The sequence below is a fragment of the Lactuca saligna genome, chromosome 2, assembly GCF_052625555.1.
Source record: "Lactuca saligna cultivar CGN05327 chromosome 2, ASM5262555v1, whole genome shotgun sequence".
Classification (NCBI taxonomy): Eukaryota; Viridiplantae; Streptophyta; class Magnoliopsida; order Asterales; family Asteraceae; genus Lactuca; species Lactuca saligna.
Window position 1 is genome coordinate 27174406 of NC_136418.1, and position 18511 is coordinate 27192916.

Consider the following 18511-nt stretch of genomic DNA (forward strand, 5'->3'; position numbering starts at 1 on the left):
CTCCACTCAGACCTTAGACCATTCAGGAATGTAACTTTCTGTTCGATGAGCTTCCTTTCGATATCATGTTTGATCATCTTGCTGAGAAGATGATTGAAGCGATCGAATGTCTGGGTCACAGATTCTTCAGCCCCTTGTCTGAATTCACCAAACTCAGATAGAAGCAGAGTTTGAATAGAATGTTCGAGATCTTCGTCTGTAGAATACAATTCACGAAGTCTGTCCCAAACATCCTTCGCCGTCGTGCAAGAGCTAACCAATCTGAATGTATCGGACTGAAGGGCGAACCGGATCAATCTTAGTGCTTTGATATTGCGTTGGAACTTGTCCTTTTCATCTTGTGCAATGTCTTTCACGTCCTTAAGCAGATCATTGTATTCTTTTTGAGTTTTAATGATTCTGGACGTTGCAGAATGAGAAAACGGTCCGTTTGTGATGGCTTCCCAAATCAAATACCCATTTTCCTCCGACCCAATAACGAAGTCTTCGAAATGATGTGCCCATACTTCATAATCATTGGTGTATAAGATCGGAATCCTTGTTGTCGAACCAATGCTGTTTGAAATATTAATAACGTTTGATTGTGTCGCGTCCATTATGATCGTAAAAACCTGTTCAAAGATCAGACTTGTAATAAAGCAGATCAGGGCAAAATAATAAATATCAAGATACGTCAATAAAGAGATGACGGCTCAATAAATATTGATGATTGCGGAAAAACCCTAATGAAAATCTTTTTCACAGAAAAGATGTGTATCAATTACACAGCCTCCTGCTCTGATACCAATTGATGAGATTAAATAATCTTTTAATCTTAGAAGATCGATAAGATCTTAAACAAGTTATGAAAACAATGACAATATAAACACAGTAAAATTATGGAACAAGAATGAATCAAACGTGTTGAATGATTAAAACAAAATCCTCAGAAGAGCTCGATTAAGAACATCAACTGTAGAGGATTGGAAGGTTACAAGTATGATTCAAGAAACCTTTAGTCGTCTGAAAAATTGTATACTCAAATCTCTAAAACCTTGACCTAATATGCATGCAAGCATAAGCTTATATACAAAGCATAAAAGACACACGGTTGGACAGGCCCAAACCGTAATACAAAGAATTATAAACAAACGAGCCCAAAAGACGCAATCTTCTAAGCCCAACAACAATGTTATGTGTTAATAAAATAATACGTGTGAGTTTGCACATATTTATTTTCATTTCTGTTGGGTATTTATTAAAACCCGTAAAAAATAGTTATATGATGATAAATATCAACTCTTTAGGATCATTTCTCAGATAATTAAAAATATCATTTCACATTTTTTTGTTTTTTTTTCACCAAACTAAATCCATAACCTATATTTAATTTTTAACTAAAAATAAAAACTAGTTTTAAGATCAATTTTCAAAGATTTATCAAAAAATATTTTTTTTCACACCCATTGCAATTAATGTTACATTATTGTTTTAAATGATATTCAAATAAATAAGACGATAATATAAATAATAAATAATAAATAAATATACATATATAAGAGTGCCTAGCTAGAAGGATGATTATTATTATTATATCGAGTATATATGTAGATCACAACAAAACTCTCTTATACAAAAAGATGTCTGCTGCTGCTACTGCCAGTAGGCTTCTTCACTCTCTTCATCTTCTCTTCATCTTCTTCATCCTCCTAAACCCATTTCAATCTTCCCATGTGAGTTCCTTTCTGCAACTTCTTATCATCATTTACTTTCCTAAATTTCTTCTAATTTTGCTTTGCTTACATTCGTATTTGAATTCTGCGAATTCTCTCAAACTCATAAAATTGTAGATCTTCTCAAATTCCGTTGAAAATTTTCGTGTATCGTTTTGGTTTTCTGATAATTTGGAGTTTCTGGTTTTGATTTCTAGGCGGCGGAGGAAACAATGGTGCCGTTGATGGAGCCCGGAAAACGAGAGATGATGGAATTTGTATTACACGACAGTCGCCGGAAGCTCAACGGCTTCAAGATTTGTGCGCTTTGCACTTGTTGTAACTCCGGCGGTGGTGGCGGTGGCGGCGGCGGTGGTGGTGGTAAATATTGCTTACCTTCTCCTTGTTGCTATGCAATCAACTGCAACATCCCAAATCGCCCTTTTGGATTCTGCTCATTTACTCCAAAAACATGTAACTGCTTTGGATGCCATCTTTGATCAAAACCCCAAATCTATTTTTATGGAAAAAAAAATCGTTTGAAGTTTGAGGGTTTGATTGAAAATTTATTTTTCTTTTTTTTTTGGAAGATTATTTATTTATTATTATTATTATAATTATATGTTATAATTATTATTGTTTGTTTTGTATTTTTTTTTTTTACTTTTTTTGAGGAATTAAAGAAATCTTGGCTGGATTCAATTGTATTGGGTTTAGCAAAGTATTGGGAATGTAGGTGGGGTTTACTTAAATAGGGTAGCTTTTTTCAGAGTTAAAGTTCTGTAATTTAGAGTAGTTTACAACTTTTGAGGCATAAGGTACAAGAGATTTTTGCTTCGTTTTTCTGATTTTGGGATTTTGGATTCGGAAAGGGAGGGTAAAACTGGTATTTCATTATTATGCCTACGACCAAAGTGTACGTAAAAGTCAATGAAGTTATGTAAAAAAGCAATGGTATGTGAGAAAAAAACATTTTTCCTACTTTTTTTTATATTAAAGTTGAATGCTTATTAATTTATCATAACAACGTGTTATATTTTTTATTTGTGTATGATAATTTATTTAAGGTTCGTAGTTATTGTACACATTTAACCATATGTCTTTTCATAGTACATTTTAGCCATTAAATGGTAATTATTTTTGTGCTATGCGTGAAAAGACAAACAAAATCACTGTCCAACACAAAATGACAAAAGTGGAAACTTTATAGGTTTTTTTTAAAAGAAAAATAAAATGTCATTAACGACTTTTTTCAATTAAAGAGCGAGAACTCATTTCTGTTTCATTTTATTGTTTTGTGGGTGAAACAAAATTTTGCAATTATAGTTTTATTGACATCGGTCTATACATCGTATTTTGTCATATGTTTACATAGAAGACAAGGCCTAAAGCTCTTGATTTTGTTTTTTTGTTCGATAGATTGAATTGATGACATGTCATGTTAATAATGAATGTAAAATTAATAAACATCTATTCAAACGACTTGGTTGAAATTAATTAACTCGATTAAGTTTATATAGTGTAGGTATAATGAAAAATATTGAAAGATATTTGGTAGAGAGTTATTAGATATTAATGTGGTAGAAGTTGGGCAGGACCTCATCATTTAAGCCTATCTACCATATGCTACAATTATGATATGGTTGGGTTCTTTTATTTCTTGAATAAGTTATCATTTATGACTCCTTTTAAATGTGAGTTTCTTTTTATTTAAGTTAGAATAGATTAAACATGTTCATGTAACTCAAGAAATATCTAACAAAATTATGTGTAATCAAACAAACTTTATATGAGTTTGATGTAAAAAGTATTTAACTCAAAAAATATCTAACAAAATTATGTTTAATCAAACAAACTTTACATGAGTTTGATGCAAAAAGTATTTAACTCAAAAAATATCTAACAAAATTATGTTTAATAAAACACACTTAATATGAGTTTTGATGCAAAAAGTATTTAACTCAAAAAATATCTAACAAGATTATGTTTAATCAAACAAACTTTATATGAGTTTGATGCAAAAAGTATTTAACTCAAAAAACATCTAAGAAAATTATGTTTAATCAAACAAACTTTATATGAGTTTGATGCAAAAAGTATTTAACTCAAAAAACATCTAAGAAAATTATGTTTAATCAAACAAAGTTTATATGAGTTTGATGCAAAAAGTATTTAACACAAGAAATATCTAACAAAATTGTGTTTCATCAAACAAACTTTATATGAGTTTGATGCAAAAAGTATTTAACTCAAAAAACATCTAAGAAAATTATGTTTAATCAAACAAACTTTATATGAGTTTGATGCAAAAAGTATTTAACTCAAAAAATATCTAGCAAGATTATGTTTAATCAAACAAACTTTATATGAGTTTGATGCAAAAATTGTCAAATGTAGAGCTCAATAAAAATTAAGAAGTCGACATAAGTTCATATAAACTCAATCTCATTTTAACATTTTAACATTTACGACTGTATACATTAAAACCACTATATTTTAGTTATTTTACGGTTTAATCATCATATTTTATATTTTGTTTACATAAATGAGAAAATTATCTCACGATTTTAGATGTTATTTTAGGAGTATATGATTTCATATAGGCATAAGAGAAGTCATGTCAGATTGGTTTAACTGGAAATAATAAGTAGAGGAAATTTTCTTTAAAAAATAGTTGGATTTTAAATAAAGTATAGTAACTAAAACGAAAAAAGAACCAAATTATAGTGTCTTTTACATATATTTTCCATTTTATACACAAATTTGATAAAATTTTGTTTTATTTGCTACAATATTTAACAGGAACATCGTATGTTTAGTTTAGGAGTCTATTAAAATCAAATGGATAAGGCTACGCATTGATTTTGCGTTGAAGTTGCCATGTGCATTGCTGCTTGTTTTCTGAGTGGGACATTTTGACAAACACATGGTAGGCGTTGCCCATTTCGCACCTTCAAGGGTATCGATAGCTTTACTTTGTACTACAAGTCTACAACGTTGTTTTAGTTTTAATAGGTTTATTTTCTTCAACTTTTTTTTAGTATAGATTAAAAAAATTATATAATAATAATATAATATTGTAAACATAGATTATATGTGTCAAACGGATATGTCAGAAAAAAACTTCTGATCAAATGAATGTTTTCGAAAATCAGGTAATGTGTAAGAAATGATTCTAATTAAATGGGCTAGCAGTATTTTAAATTTATTTTTATTTATTCTTTTTGTTGTTTTAAAATCACAAATGCTGTTAATTGTTAATCTCACTGTAACTTGACAAAACTCATACAATTGAAAATAAAAAACTTGGCAAATCACAAAATTAGGTCAAGCGTACTTATAAAGGATGGAATCGGTGTCAAAAAGAAAGGTTGGAAATGGGTGGAATAGACAATTCTAACAAGGAGGAAACGGATCAATGTGAAAGTCAAAAGAGATTTGTGCAATTGTGAAGTGTGAGGCATTTTTTGAGGGCTCGGGTGAGTTACAAATAGTTAGGGCCTCAAGAATTAGCCCATCTTAATATGGAAAACCAAGAAGAAATATATATATATATATATATATATATATATATATATATATATATATATATATATATATATATAGAGAGAGAGAGAGAGAGAGAGAGAAAGAGAGTTCAACTGAGAAAAAAAAAATTTAAGAATGAGAGAATCATTTTCAGCCAATCATTTAATCCAAGTATAAAAAGGCATGGTGACAAACTTGTAAATATGATAATAACTTCAATCTCAAATATGTAACTGTAGAGAATTAAATAACAGTTTAAATCTATTCTTAATCGATCGTTCATCATCCAAATTTCTCCTCCAACCTTCAACAATCATTCAAATTTCTTCAATTAAACCATCATCAACGTTATCCAGTGTTAATCAATCATCGATCTTCATCAATAACGCGTTTATCAACACCATTCAACAGTTGACAACAAAATTCGTTTTTGGTTCTTTAAATTCAACCTTCAATTCTGCTTGAATACGATCATGTTGTAACACCCAAAGTTTCAAAGGCCAAGAAAGGAAAGAAAAGCCCTAATTTAAGGCTCGACTCGGCGAGTCCGAGCGGGATCCGGGTCAAGGTGTAAGTGGCCAACTCGGCGAGTCGGCCAAGTGGACTCGGCGAGTCTGGTCTGTGCGAGGAAAACCCTAAATCCGGGACTTTGGGCGCTATTTAAGCTTCTTATTCTCTCCATTAGGGTTCCTTAGAGCCTCCCTTGTTCAAAAAACGAAGCCTAAGCCTCCATTGTTGTACATTCAAGCTTCCAAGCCATTTTTGGGTAATTTGAAGGAAGAAGAAGGAGGGGAAGCAGTGAAGCTTCAAGGGTTTGCTTCAGATCTGGAGTTTGTGGAACCTTTCTGAAGTATTGAAGGTATTAAGTCATTTCCTTCCCTTAGATCTATTTTGGTTGTGAGTTTTGGGGCTTTTAAGCCATGATTAGCCACCCTTATGGATTAGAAGTCGGATCTGGAGTTTCTACTTCAGATACAAGTGTGTTATGGTCTGGAGAAGCATCAAGTAACAACCATTGAGTCGATCTTGAAGCCCCTTGGCCTTAAACCCTAGTTTATGGCATATTTTGCCTAGATCTCATTCTCTACACGTAAAGTTTGCAACTTTACGTGTGGAATAGGCTTGGGAAGGGTAGATCTACATTTTGGAGTCCATGCATGACTCTAAAATCCTCTGCATGTAAGGAGAACTGAAGGGACTCGGCGAGTAGCATGAAGTTGTGGAGAAACTCGATGAGTGGGATGAACAACTCGTCGAGTCGTATGAAGATTGCCTTGTACTCGGCGAGTCTGTTCTTGGACTTGGCGAGTCAGGTCGCGAAACTCCAAACCCTTCGAGTTGAGACTCGAATCAGTGAGTCGGGTGAAGACTCAGTGAGTTGGACAGGTCTGGACTCAGAAATCGGTAGACTCGGTGAGTCATGGACTGACTCGGCGAGTCGAGTCGCGAATGGAAGGAATCTGAACATTATGAACTCGGCGAGTCAGTAGGGTGACTCGGCGAGTAGGGTTGACCTGGAAGGTTGACTTTGACCAGGACTTTGACCTTGGACCAGGGTGGACTTGGTTGTCTTTCGGGGGTCAGTTTGACTCAGTGTTGCATTGATATTGGTAGTTCGGGGAGCAAGGGGAACAGGAGTTCCGTGAGTGGTCGGGCAGCGACTAGTGAGATCATCAGCAAGTTCAGCCAGTGCAGGTGAGTTTCCATTTATGTGAATGGGTCTAAGGCTACAATGTCGGCCCATGTAGTTATGAGTAGAAGACCCGGGGGTTAGCCCTAGGCACAGTATGCTAGTTTTATTTTCAGGACGAGGTCCAGTAATAGCGGGCGGGTGCCCAAGGAATTGTTTATATGATAGTTTATACTTGTTGTCTGTGTGATACATGTATGTGCCTGGTAGGGAGGTGAGTTTGGGTGAGATCCTGTATCTCACCAATAGCAGAGTGTGGATGGGGTTCCATATCTCATTAGTAGCAGAATAGGGGCGAGGCCCAAACTAGAACAGGAGTGAGAGTGGGCTAGGCCCGTACCTTACTACCATTAGGAGCGTGGACAGGGTCTCATGACTCATCAATAGCAGGACATGGGCGAGGCCTTAGGACATAACCAGTTGTATGTGTTAGCTATGTGTTGTGAAATGTTTATGTGTTATTATTGTTGGCGGGCGAGGCCCTGGGACAGCGAGGCCTAAGTAAAACAGATCTGTATCCGAGCGGGGCTCGAAGCCAGGCGGGGCCTGGAGCGGCGAGGCCGTTGTAGCGGGCGAGGCCCGAGGTAGGGGCGAGGCCCAAGGTAGCGGGCGTGGCCTAGTATGTGCAATATGTGGTTATGCGTGGTATGTGGTAGGGTAGGGAACTCACTAAGCTTCGTTCTTATGGTTTTCAGTTTTGGTTTCAGGTACTTCCGGTAGCGGAGGGAAGAGCTCGGGGTGATCGCATGGCACACACCATAGATTAGACAGCCTGGGAATGTTTACTCTGATAATGAATATGTGTTTTGAAAACTTATACTCATATTATGTTTTGGAATGATGACTTTACTTTAAGAAATAATTTATTAAAAGAAATTTTTGGTCTTAAATTTTGGGTCGTTACACATATCTTCAACATCTACAATTAATTATACTCTCAGCGTCATTAGATCAACATCATTGATAATCAACAAAAAATTCACTTCATATCATTCATTCAACGTCGATCATCAAATAAAACTTCACAGTTAAGGTTAGAAAAAGATCAAATCGTGAATTTATTGGAAACTCTTAGGGCTAAAAACCTATATGCAAAAATGCGAGTTCTGGATTCACAGTGTGAATTTCTTGGGTCATGTAGTCAGTGAGAAAGGAATTCATGTGGATTCTTCCAAGATCAAAGCTATTGAAGGCTGGGTGATTCCGAAAACGCCAACGGAGATCAGACAATTATTGGGACTTGCTAGTTACTATAGAAGGTTCATTCAGAATTTCTCCAAGATTGCCATGCCCCTCACCACTCTCACCCAAAAAGGCGTACCCTTCAACTGGACTGACAAACAAAAAGTTGCCTTTCAAACCCTGAAGCGAGCCCTCTGTAGTGCTTCGGTATTATCTTTGCCAGAGGGAACCGAAGACTTCGTAGTATATTGTGACGCTTCAAATCAGGGGTTAGGCTGTGTTCTTATGCATAGACTTCCCATATGAGATTGACCCTGTTGGGATCATTGAATCGTCTTCCATATCATCCCATCAGAAAGACTCTTTTTTCGACCGGTGACTCTACCACTAATGGGGTCAACCATCGGAAAAGTGATAGTTTACGCGTCTAGACAATTAAAGACACACGAGATAAATTACACCACCCATGATCTCGAGCTGGGAGCTGTGATATTCACCCTAAAAATTTGGTGGCATTACCTCTATGGTACAAAGTGCACCATCTTCACTGACCACAAAAGCCTCCAACATATTCAGAACCAAAAAGAGATGAACATGAGGCAGCAGCGATGGGTCGAGCTGATGAACGACTATGAATGTGAGATCAGGTATCATCCAGGCAAGGCTAACGTGGTGGCCGATGCCTTGAGTAAGAAGGAATACTCAGGTCGCCAAGTGAAAACACTAACAATAACCATCTACCCCCACCTAACCTCACAAATCAAAGAAGCTCAACTGGAGGCATTGGAGCCGGAAAATGCCACGAATGAAGCACTGTGTGGAATGGATAAAAATCTTGAAGTCAAAGAAGACGGAGCTTACTATTTCATGAATCAAATCTGGATTCCAAAATTTGGGGGATTCAGAGACGTGGTCATGAACGAAGCGCACAAAACATGATACTCCGTCCACCGAGGTTCCGATAAGATGTACCTGGACATTAAACAACAATATTGGTGGCCGAACATGAAAGTAGAGATTGTCACTTATGTGGGAAAGTGTCTCACTTGTGCCAAAGTGAAAGTAGAATATCAGAAGCCCTCGGGATTGTTACAGCAGCCAGTAATACCTGAGTGGAAATGGGAAAGGATTACCATGGATTTTATAACTAAATTACCCAAGACAGCAGACGAATTGGACGCTATCTGTGATGGGTTTTGGTTATAAGAACATCCTATGTGCTCATACAAACCCTAATGCTTGGATCTAGGTTTCTCTATTGTACATGAAAATTATCCAAGACTATAAACCCTAATTGTAGCATATGGAAATCGATATTAACATATAATTAGGTTTAAGATATTACCTTGATTGTTATGTAGCAATAACAATCCCAATTCCTCCTTGTATTGACTTTAAAAAGCTTAGAGTCACAAATGTCACTCCTCTAATGGTTCACAAACACCAAGAGCAAGAGGATGAAGAGGAGAGAGGATAGAGGCTGCCCAAAACGTGTTCTAACCCTAGAAGAGAAGTTCCCCACGTTTTTGAACCTTAAGGGTTCTATATATAGTGAGGCTATTAGGGTTATCCAACAAGGAAACCCTAATTTGGATGCTTAAGCCCTAAGCAACCCATAGATTCCTTTCCTTAAGGCCTTGGACGATTTCCTCATGGGTTTTCCCATAGAATTCATCCACTCCTTAATATAAGGCAATCCATAGCCCAAATTGCAATTATCTTATAATTACAATTCCAGTCCCTTAAGTTTAATTAATCTCTTTTAGTCACGAAACTAATTACCAATTAATTCTTGACTAATATTGATTAAACAATATGATTTCTCCTTTAATATATTATTCTCATAATATATTAATAAATCATATTTAATCCTTTCTCTCCATAATTCATCCTATCAAGTTGCTTTGGTGAAGGCAACCCAAAAGGACCATGCACCATCGGGTCAAGTACATACCAAAATAGTTATGGACTTAGACACTAATCCAACAATTTGGGTGATTGTCGATCGGTTAACCAAATCCGCCCATTTCCTACCAATAAAAGAGCCATATAAGATGGAAATGTTAACACGAATCTACATAAAAGAAGTGGTAAGGCTTCATGGGGTGCCGATATCCATTATCTATGATCGAGATAGTATGTTCACCTCTCGATTTTGGCAGTCGCTCCAGAAGGCACTGGGGACCTAGCTCGATAAGAGCACTACTTATCACCCTCGGACCGATGGCCACAACAAGCGAACCATTCAAACACTTGAAGACGTGATTCGAGCCTATGTGATCGATTTTGGCAAATCATGGGATACCCACTTGCCCCTAATCGAATTCTCATACAACAACAACTATCACACAAGCATTAAGGTTGCTCCTTTTGAAGCCTTGTATGGTCGAAAATGCAGATCATCTCTATGTTGGGCTGAGGTAGGAGACACTCAACTAGCAAGAGGGCAAACACCAAACAACACTCTTACAGGCCATGTGATCATTTGGGAAACGATGGAGAAAATAGTTCAAATCAAGGCACGACTCCAAGCATCGCGAGACCAACAAAAGAGTTATGCTGACAAATGTTGAAAGCCTCTGGAATTTCAACTCGGAGATTGAGTGTTATTGAAGGTCTCTCCTTGGAAAGGGATGATTCGATTTGGGAAGCGGGAAAAACTAAATCCACGATACATCGGACTGTTCAAGATCCTTGCCCGGGTTGGTCTGGTGGCTTATAAGCTACAGTTACCCTTAGAACTTAGCAACGTACATCCCGTATTCCATTTATCCATCTTTAAAAAGTACCTATCAAATGAAACCCTCGTTGTTCCCCTAGATGAGATTGAGGTGAACGAGAATCTCCTGTTTGTCAAAGAGTTGGTTGAAATCATGGATAGGGAAGTGAAGCATACAAAACAAATTCGCATTCCAATTGTGAATGTTCGGTGGAATGCTAAACACGGACCAGAATTCACATAGGAACACGAGATCAAATGATACAAAAGTACCCTCACCTTTTCTCTAGCTCTTAGGATCGACTTTCAAAAGAATTTCGGAACGAAATTATCTCTAACCGGGGGGGGGGGGGGGGGATGATGTCACAACTAGCATTTTAGGGCTACGAACTTCTGTCATTGTGTAATTACTTTTTGAGAATTCTTGTAACCCTAAGTATAATGTTATACATCTTATTCATTCAACAACAACAATTCGAATCAAAACTCACTCGTGAAGCACCCAACCTAATTCAATACACTACACTCACTTAACTTTGGGTTTGAAACCCTAACTTCCCAGTTCAAACTCTTATCTGGCCAAGATCCTCTTATTGGGCCTAAGAGACCAATAAACCCTCAAATTGGTTCTTTTGGACTAAGAAACCTCATTTAGGCCCTAGTTGTACCCACATTCACTAAGAAATAGATTTTTGGGCCATAAAACTCATCATGGGACTTATTGGGCCAAAAACTCACCTATTAAACCACATTGGGCTGAAAACCCAATCTTTTACCATCTTGGGGCGTAGTCTCATGTGTGGGCCTAATGGGCCAAAAAACTCCTTGTTGGGCTATAAGATCTTAATTGTTATTCAAACCCAAGCCTAAATGAATTTTCTTTCCTCCTATCTCTTATTTTCGGTCTCTATAAAAAATTAAAGGCGGCTTAGAATCATGACACCTCATTTTAGCATTTCATGTATCCATGCAAATGCACCCCATACTTCTATGCATGAGAATATTAACCTCTAGGCAAAAACTTTCTCTCTCTCTCTCTCTCTCTCTCTCTCTCTATTCTCCTTCATATCTTTGGTCAAACCCCCCATCCCTTCCTCCACCCTCATTTTTCACTTCAAAAAAAACCAACACTCCTCGCATATCTCTCAAGCACACAAGGAAATTCTTCATCCCTACTTCAAAGGTTTAGAGAATTAAGTGCACGGTACTTTTGAGTTGCCTTCACCGAAGCAACATGATAGGACGATTTATTAAGAAAGAGGTTATTATGATTTATTAATATGTTATATGAATAATATATTAATGGAGAAATCATATAATTAAATTAATATTAGACAATAATTAATTAAGAAATTAATTTTGTGGTTAAAAGACATTAACTTAATATCAGGGACTTAAACTGTCAAATTTGTGATAGTTGAGTATTGGGCTAAGGAGCCTCTTGGACTAGGAATGGACGAAATTAGGATGTGTTCATCCCTAATTTCGACCCTAAGGCCCTATTCCAGAAGCTTCCTTGGATAGCTTAAGGCCTAAGCTATCTATTAGGGTTTTTGACTGAAACCCTAACAGCTCGAGTATAAATAAGACCCCTAGGCTACATAAATCGACTACCCTAACCGTAAGAATGATAGAGTCGAATTCAAGAAGCCTCCAACCTCTCTCCAAGATCATTCTTTTGCTATTGGTGTTTGTGAGCCATTAGAGGAGTGACACTTGTGACTCTAAGCTTCAAAGACAAGAAGATTCAAGCAAGCAACAAGAGGTAATGATCTAGATATGATTTTTTTCTTATTATTTCGAATTGTTCTTATTAGATATGGGGGTAGAAATTATTGGTTGGATGCATGTACAATTAGAGAAACCTAGATCCAAGAATTAGGGTTCGCATAAGCACATAGGATGTTCTTTTGGCCCAAACCCATCAATTACAAGATGAAGTCACCCAAGCCCCAGACGTTTTTGCCGTTTGGTTCGGGGGTGTGACAGATTGTATCAGAGCAATGTTTATAGTGAACTGGCCTATCTAATCATAAAAGATATGCAACTAAAAATACATTGGGACTAAAATACTCTGAACAAAAATAAAATACATACCTATGTGTTCATTTTTAGGGTACTGTCACGATAAGAAACAATAAAAGTTTTTGGAGGAATTGAACATCGTGGTTAAACCAGGACAATTATGTAGTCATATTGGAGATAAATATAGCCTGATCAACTATATTTATTCAAAATACAACCAAAATGTATTTGGGAGTGATTATGGTGGGCAATGAATCTAGAAACTTACCAACTTCGTATCCAAAAAGTTTTAAGAAACTCAAACATAAACAATTAAAATACTATAGGAGTATTCTTGCATGCTATCCATTTTTCCGCATTCATGTAGTTCTGTGCAGACTCTATGGCCAGATTTCATATACCCAGAGATCCTTACTTCCCCAACTAGGAGAACGGAGGATGGCTAGAGTCGGAACCAGAAGAGGAACCAGATGAGGAACCCGAAGAGGGACTAGTAGAACCAGTGGTGGACTTCAAGGAGGAGTAGTCTGACAGGGATGATGCAGTTGAATCAGACGCGGAGTCCGAAGTTATCAATCCACCATACGTAGCTAGGGTGCCCCCGTATAGGACAACATCCAGAGGGTTATCAACAAAGTTCAGAAGTGCATGTGAGTTTCCTCTTGTGTGAATGGGTCTACGGCCACAATACCGGCCCATGTAGTTATGATTAGGAAGACCCGGGGTTTAGCCCTAGGCACAGTATGCTAGTATGACATTCGGCACTAAGGTCCAATGTTAGTGGGCGGGTGCCCAAGGAATGGTTTGTATGATAGTTATACTTGTTGTCTGTGTGATACATGTATGTACCTGGTAGGGAGGTGAGTATGGGCGAGGTCTCGTATCTCACCAATGGCAGAGTGTGGACAGTGTTCCGTACCTCATTAGCAGTAGAGTAGGGGCGAGGCCCAAGTAAGGAAAATAGTGAGAGTGGGCTGGGCCCGTATCTCACTGTTAGTATGAGCATTGACGGGGTTCCATGATTCAACAGTAGCAGGACAGGGGCGAGGCCCAGGATAGGCGAGGCCTTAGTACAATAATCATGTAAAGTATGTTAGTTATGTGTTGTGATATGATTGTATGCTAGTATATGTTAACGGGCGGGGCCCAGAGACAGGCGGGACCTAAGGAAAACATATTTGTACGTCGAGCGGGGCTCGAAGCCAGGCGGGGCTTGGTGGCGGACGGGGTCTGATAGCGGGCGAGGCCTAATGCAGTGGGCGGGAGCCCAGTATGTGGTTATGCGCTCAATATTATGTATGACATGTTTGGATCAGTAGATATGTATGGTATGCGGTAGGTTGGGGAACTCACTAAGCTTCGTGCTTACGGTTATTCATTTTTCAGAAGAGGAGCTCGGGAGGGTTGCAGTGCACACACCATGACAAGTTAGCCTGGGATGTTTACTCTGATAATTAAACAAATGTTTTGGAAATGAAAATATGATTTGTCATATAAACCCTTTTTGTATGTTGGAATGACTTAACGCTATGAATTAATATTGTTTTTAAAAGAAATTTTTGGACTTGAAATTTGGGATGTTATAGAAATAAGTCAAAACCTCTGGATCTACTAGTCTTCACTTCATCTTCCAAGCCTCCTTCTCTTCTTCAAACTTCAAACCACCACAAAACACACAAAAATGGCTCAAGATCACTCAAACAAGGTTAGGGTTTCAATCTAGGGGTTCTCTGAGTGGGGAGGGGTGATGGAGGCTGGTTTGGGATGAGATAAAGTGTGTAAATAGGGTGTGAACTCTAAACATTAGGGTTTTGTCCAGACAACTCCTACTCGTCGAGTCAGTCCCCCGACTCATCGAGTAGATCACTAAAACTCCTGCATAATGTCGAGTCTACTCGACGAGTTGGGCCTCCAACTTGTCGAGTCCCAGAGTAGAATACCAAAATACTTGAATTTAAATATGTGCCAGGAGTCAGGTGCTACAGTACAACACTACAACCCAATATCAAAGTCATTAGCTGTAACATCCGGATTCCCAGGTATATTATTCTAATATTTTATTTTTGGAAATTTGTGAAGGAACTCGGCGAGTTGATGCTTAGACTCGCCGAGTAGGGTCGCGGATTATCATCCGGGTTCGCGTCTGGACTCGGCGAGTCCATTAGCGTACTCGGCGAGTCCACGTTTAATGAAACCCTAATCCCCCGGGGTTGGAGCCTATTTAATGGCACTCATAGCCTCCCATTGTGGCTACCAGTCCCTTGAGAGAACCCTAAATGAGCTAAATCGTTTGGGAGGAAGGAGAAGCCATATTTGATCTTTCTATCTTTGGTTTAGCAAAAAGAAGGTGATCAAGAGCAAGAGGAGACTGAAGGAGGTGTGATTCTAGTGGTTTCAGAGTCCAGAGATATCAACTTGAGATATTTATTCGGACCTTCTTCAGTTTTGGTATTGATTCTTAGAGTTAGGGTTTTCTAACCTCTTTTGAGGATGGTTATGTGGAGCAATTGGTTCCTTCTCGAGTTTATGCTTTGGATCTGGACTCAAATAGGTCCAGATACCTTAACCCTTGGAGCTTTATGAATTATTGATAAGTCTATTTTATGAATGTACTAAATTGCCATAAATCTGTTGAATTGATGTGTAATTGCCCAAGAATGGCACTACTTTGATGAGTTGTTGAACTTTATATGTTGGTCATTATATACAACAAAAATGGGGTGGATACTGCAAGAAAAACGAGCAAACTGAAGTTAACAAGCGTGGGAGACAAATTGCTAAAGGAATGAAGAAAAATGGTGCTGAGAAATTTGACCACTCTTCAATGTTTTGATCATATCTCAAGATCTAGAGCTCCAATTGACATGAACAAAGAAGTTCTGGAAACTAGACAAAATTTCCTACAACTTTCAATTTTTGCGTTTTTACTAATTCTACGGTTTTCATCACCAAAAAGGAGTGACAAAGATGAGGGACGTCCTATAACGCGTCTAAGACGCTCCCTAGGACGCCTACCCGTTTTAGGCCATTTTCAAGTGCAAATCAAGGACGGCAGAAGGCATGTAAAACGCCCCGAAGGACGTCTGGACGTCCTATATGACGTCTAAGACGTCTACTAGGATGCCGACGCGGAAAACAGCTCCGAAAATCAGTTTTTCAGCACCTATTTAAAGGAGATTTAACCCTAATCGACTTTGGACATCTCCCCTGCGATTTTCCTTAGTTTTGGAGGGTTCCAAGCACATTTAAACCTTCTCCAAACGCGTTTCTGATCATCAATTTCCGAATCCGAGGCTACAAATCACCAAGTTCATCATCATTCAACAATTGAAGTCGTTCAACCGGTGGATCTTCATCAAACTTCAAATTTGGTTACTTCTTCTCCAAGATTTCATCGTTCAATGATTGATTGATCATTAGATTTTATTAGTTTTATGATTTCAAGTTGGTTTATGAATTTTATTATGAATTACATTGTTTTTATTCAAGTTTTGTGTTTTGTGAATTCTATGGAAGGCTAAACCACCTAGGTTACTTCCGGGAATGTTTAGGATGACTTGATGAACGTATTTTGATTATGACTTCTATTCCAATCAACTTTGGTTATTATATGTTCTTAAATTTATGATTTCTATTAATGATAATTGAAGTTGGGTCTTATTCATGTGTTTGATTTTACAATTAAGATAGTTTATTGTCAATTCACTAATCGTGCCGAATTCATATAAGTTAGGAGCTAAGACGATCGGTTGAATCAACATATACTATTCCAAACTTGTGATTTTAAATGCTAAACATTTTGATTGGTAATCATAAGACACAATATTGTCAAGCCACTCATTGTTCCTAATCCATTTAGACATAGGGAGTAAGACAATTAGTAGGAATAACATATTGTGTGCCCAAAGTTATTTATTGCATGTTAATTCACCTTAATTATGTCTAGGTAATTAAATTGGAATTTAAGGGAAGATAAACACGTGAGTCTTAATCATCCGACACTGAACCTAAAGTAACCTTGTTTTTCTCATTGGTAATCGTTTTCAATATAAAGTTTCAAGTTTTTTATTAAAATCTTAGTTTAAATATTTTTTGTGACAATTGCAAGTATTAGTTCCTTTTCATTGACTATTATATAACACAAAGTTTGACCACAAACTCCTCGTGGATTCGGCCCTTACTTACCCTAGCTATCTAGTGTGTGTGTGAGGTTTATTTTTGACCGAGACAATGACCTCGATCAAAATTTGGCGCCGTTGCCGGGGAGATTGTGCGCTTGAATTATTTTGTTGAAGTAGTCTTTATATTTTTTTTGTTTTATTTTTAGTTTAGAATCTTCACTCGTTTACTGTTATTTTTTTGTAGGCACAGTGGTGAATGGAAAAATTGAATCAAGATATGTGGTGGGAGAGAGAAAATTCAAGCCAATATCAATGTTATAATGATCTCTACTATGAGTCATATAATGATGATACATGTGATGATCCATATCATGATGATTGTTGGTGGACTGACGATTCAACTCAAAGCCAACACCATGAATCACCTTGTTTTCTGGAGGACCATGAATTAGATGGATCTTCATTTAGCAAAAAGTTGGATCAAATGCTGGACATATTGAGTGAAACCTTCAACAAAGAAGAAGACAACGACCTCGATCAATTATCTTGGGAGTCATGAGCTTAGAATGTCATTTTTGAGGCTAAATCACCAAATGAAACTATCTAGATGATATATGAGTGTCAAGGTGTGGACTTTACGTGATTATTATGCTTGGGAATGCTAGATCTATGGATTAGAGGAACAGATCTGACCTCAAGAGGTCAATGGAGTTTGTGCATGGCATGTACTCGCCGAGTTGTTCTTGAGACTCGGCGAGTTGAGTCGGGGTGGCCCTACGATTCTTACCTGGGGACTTGTCGAGTAAAGGGAGGGACTCGACGTGTTAAATGGAACTAAAGAGTTAGTGGACACATGTGGACTCGCCGAGTAGCCCAAGTGCACTCGACGAGTTGGGTCAAAGTTTGACCGTTGACTTTGGTTGACTTTTAGGGTTTGGTCAACAATGAGGGCCTTTGAGCCAAAGGAGGGGTAAAATGGTCTTTTACCCTTCTAAGGGTGACTAGAGAGGGTTGAGTCTAGTTCTGAGTGTATCACTTTATGTGTTTAGGCGGAGGCTAGATCGTATTTCTACCGAGTCAGTGATTTACTGGGACATCTGAGGTGATTCTTCTCACTATACTTTACCTGGAGTGGTAATTAGAGTTATGTGCTAGAGTTATCGTATGCTATTATGTGATGTGTTGTACTGCATTATTTCTATGTGGTTTATATCATGTGTATATCAGAGTATATCAGATTTAGAACCGGAAGGTTCACAGAGTTAGGACCAGATGGTCCATAGAGTTAGGGCCCACGGGCCTACAGAGTTATGGCCTCGAGTGGCTAGTATGTGTATGCATGGTATTTTGGGGAACTCACTAAGATTTATACTTACAGTGTTATGTGTTATGTGTTTCAGGTACCAGTGATGATCGCGAGAAGGCGCCAGCATGATTCGTACACACGCATGGATTTTTATGTATTTTGATCTTGGGAAATATTTTGTGAAACAAAGTTATGATACCATGGGATTTTATTGATAAATGTGTTTGGAAAAATGTGTTTAGAAATGTG

At 37.6% G+C, this 18511-nt stretch overlaps 1 protein-coding gene across 1 annotated transcript; it reads left to right on the forward strand.

Annotated features, from left to right (window-relative positions):
* Positions 1 to 1556: 1556 nt before the first annotated feature.
* Positions 1557 to 2398, forward strand: LOC145030818 (uncharacterized). The gene is made up of 2 exons (XM_078979240.1): positions 1557 to 1712; positions 1910 to 2398. The coding sequence occupies exons 1-2, from the start codon at positions 1557 to 1559 to the stop codon at positions 2189 to 2191; spliced, it is 438 nt and encodes a 145-aa protein (XP_078835366.1). The 3' UTR covers positions 2192 to 2398.
* Positions 2399 to 18511: the final 16113 nt, after the last annotated feature.

Coding starts and splice junctions, on each gene's coding strand:
- LOC145030818 (XM_078979240.1), top strand. CDS start 1,557: ATGATTATTATTATTATATCGAGTATATATGTAGATCACAACAAAACT. Junction 1,713..1,909: donor ACCCATTTCAATCTTCCCAT/GTGAGTTCCTTT, acceptor TTTGATTTCTAG/GCGGCGGAGGAAACAATGGT.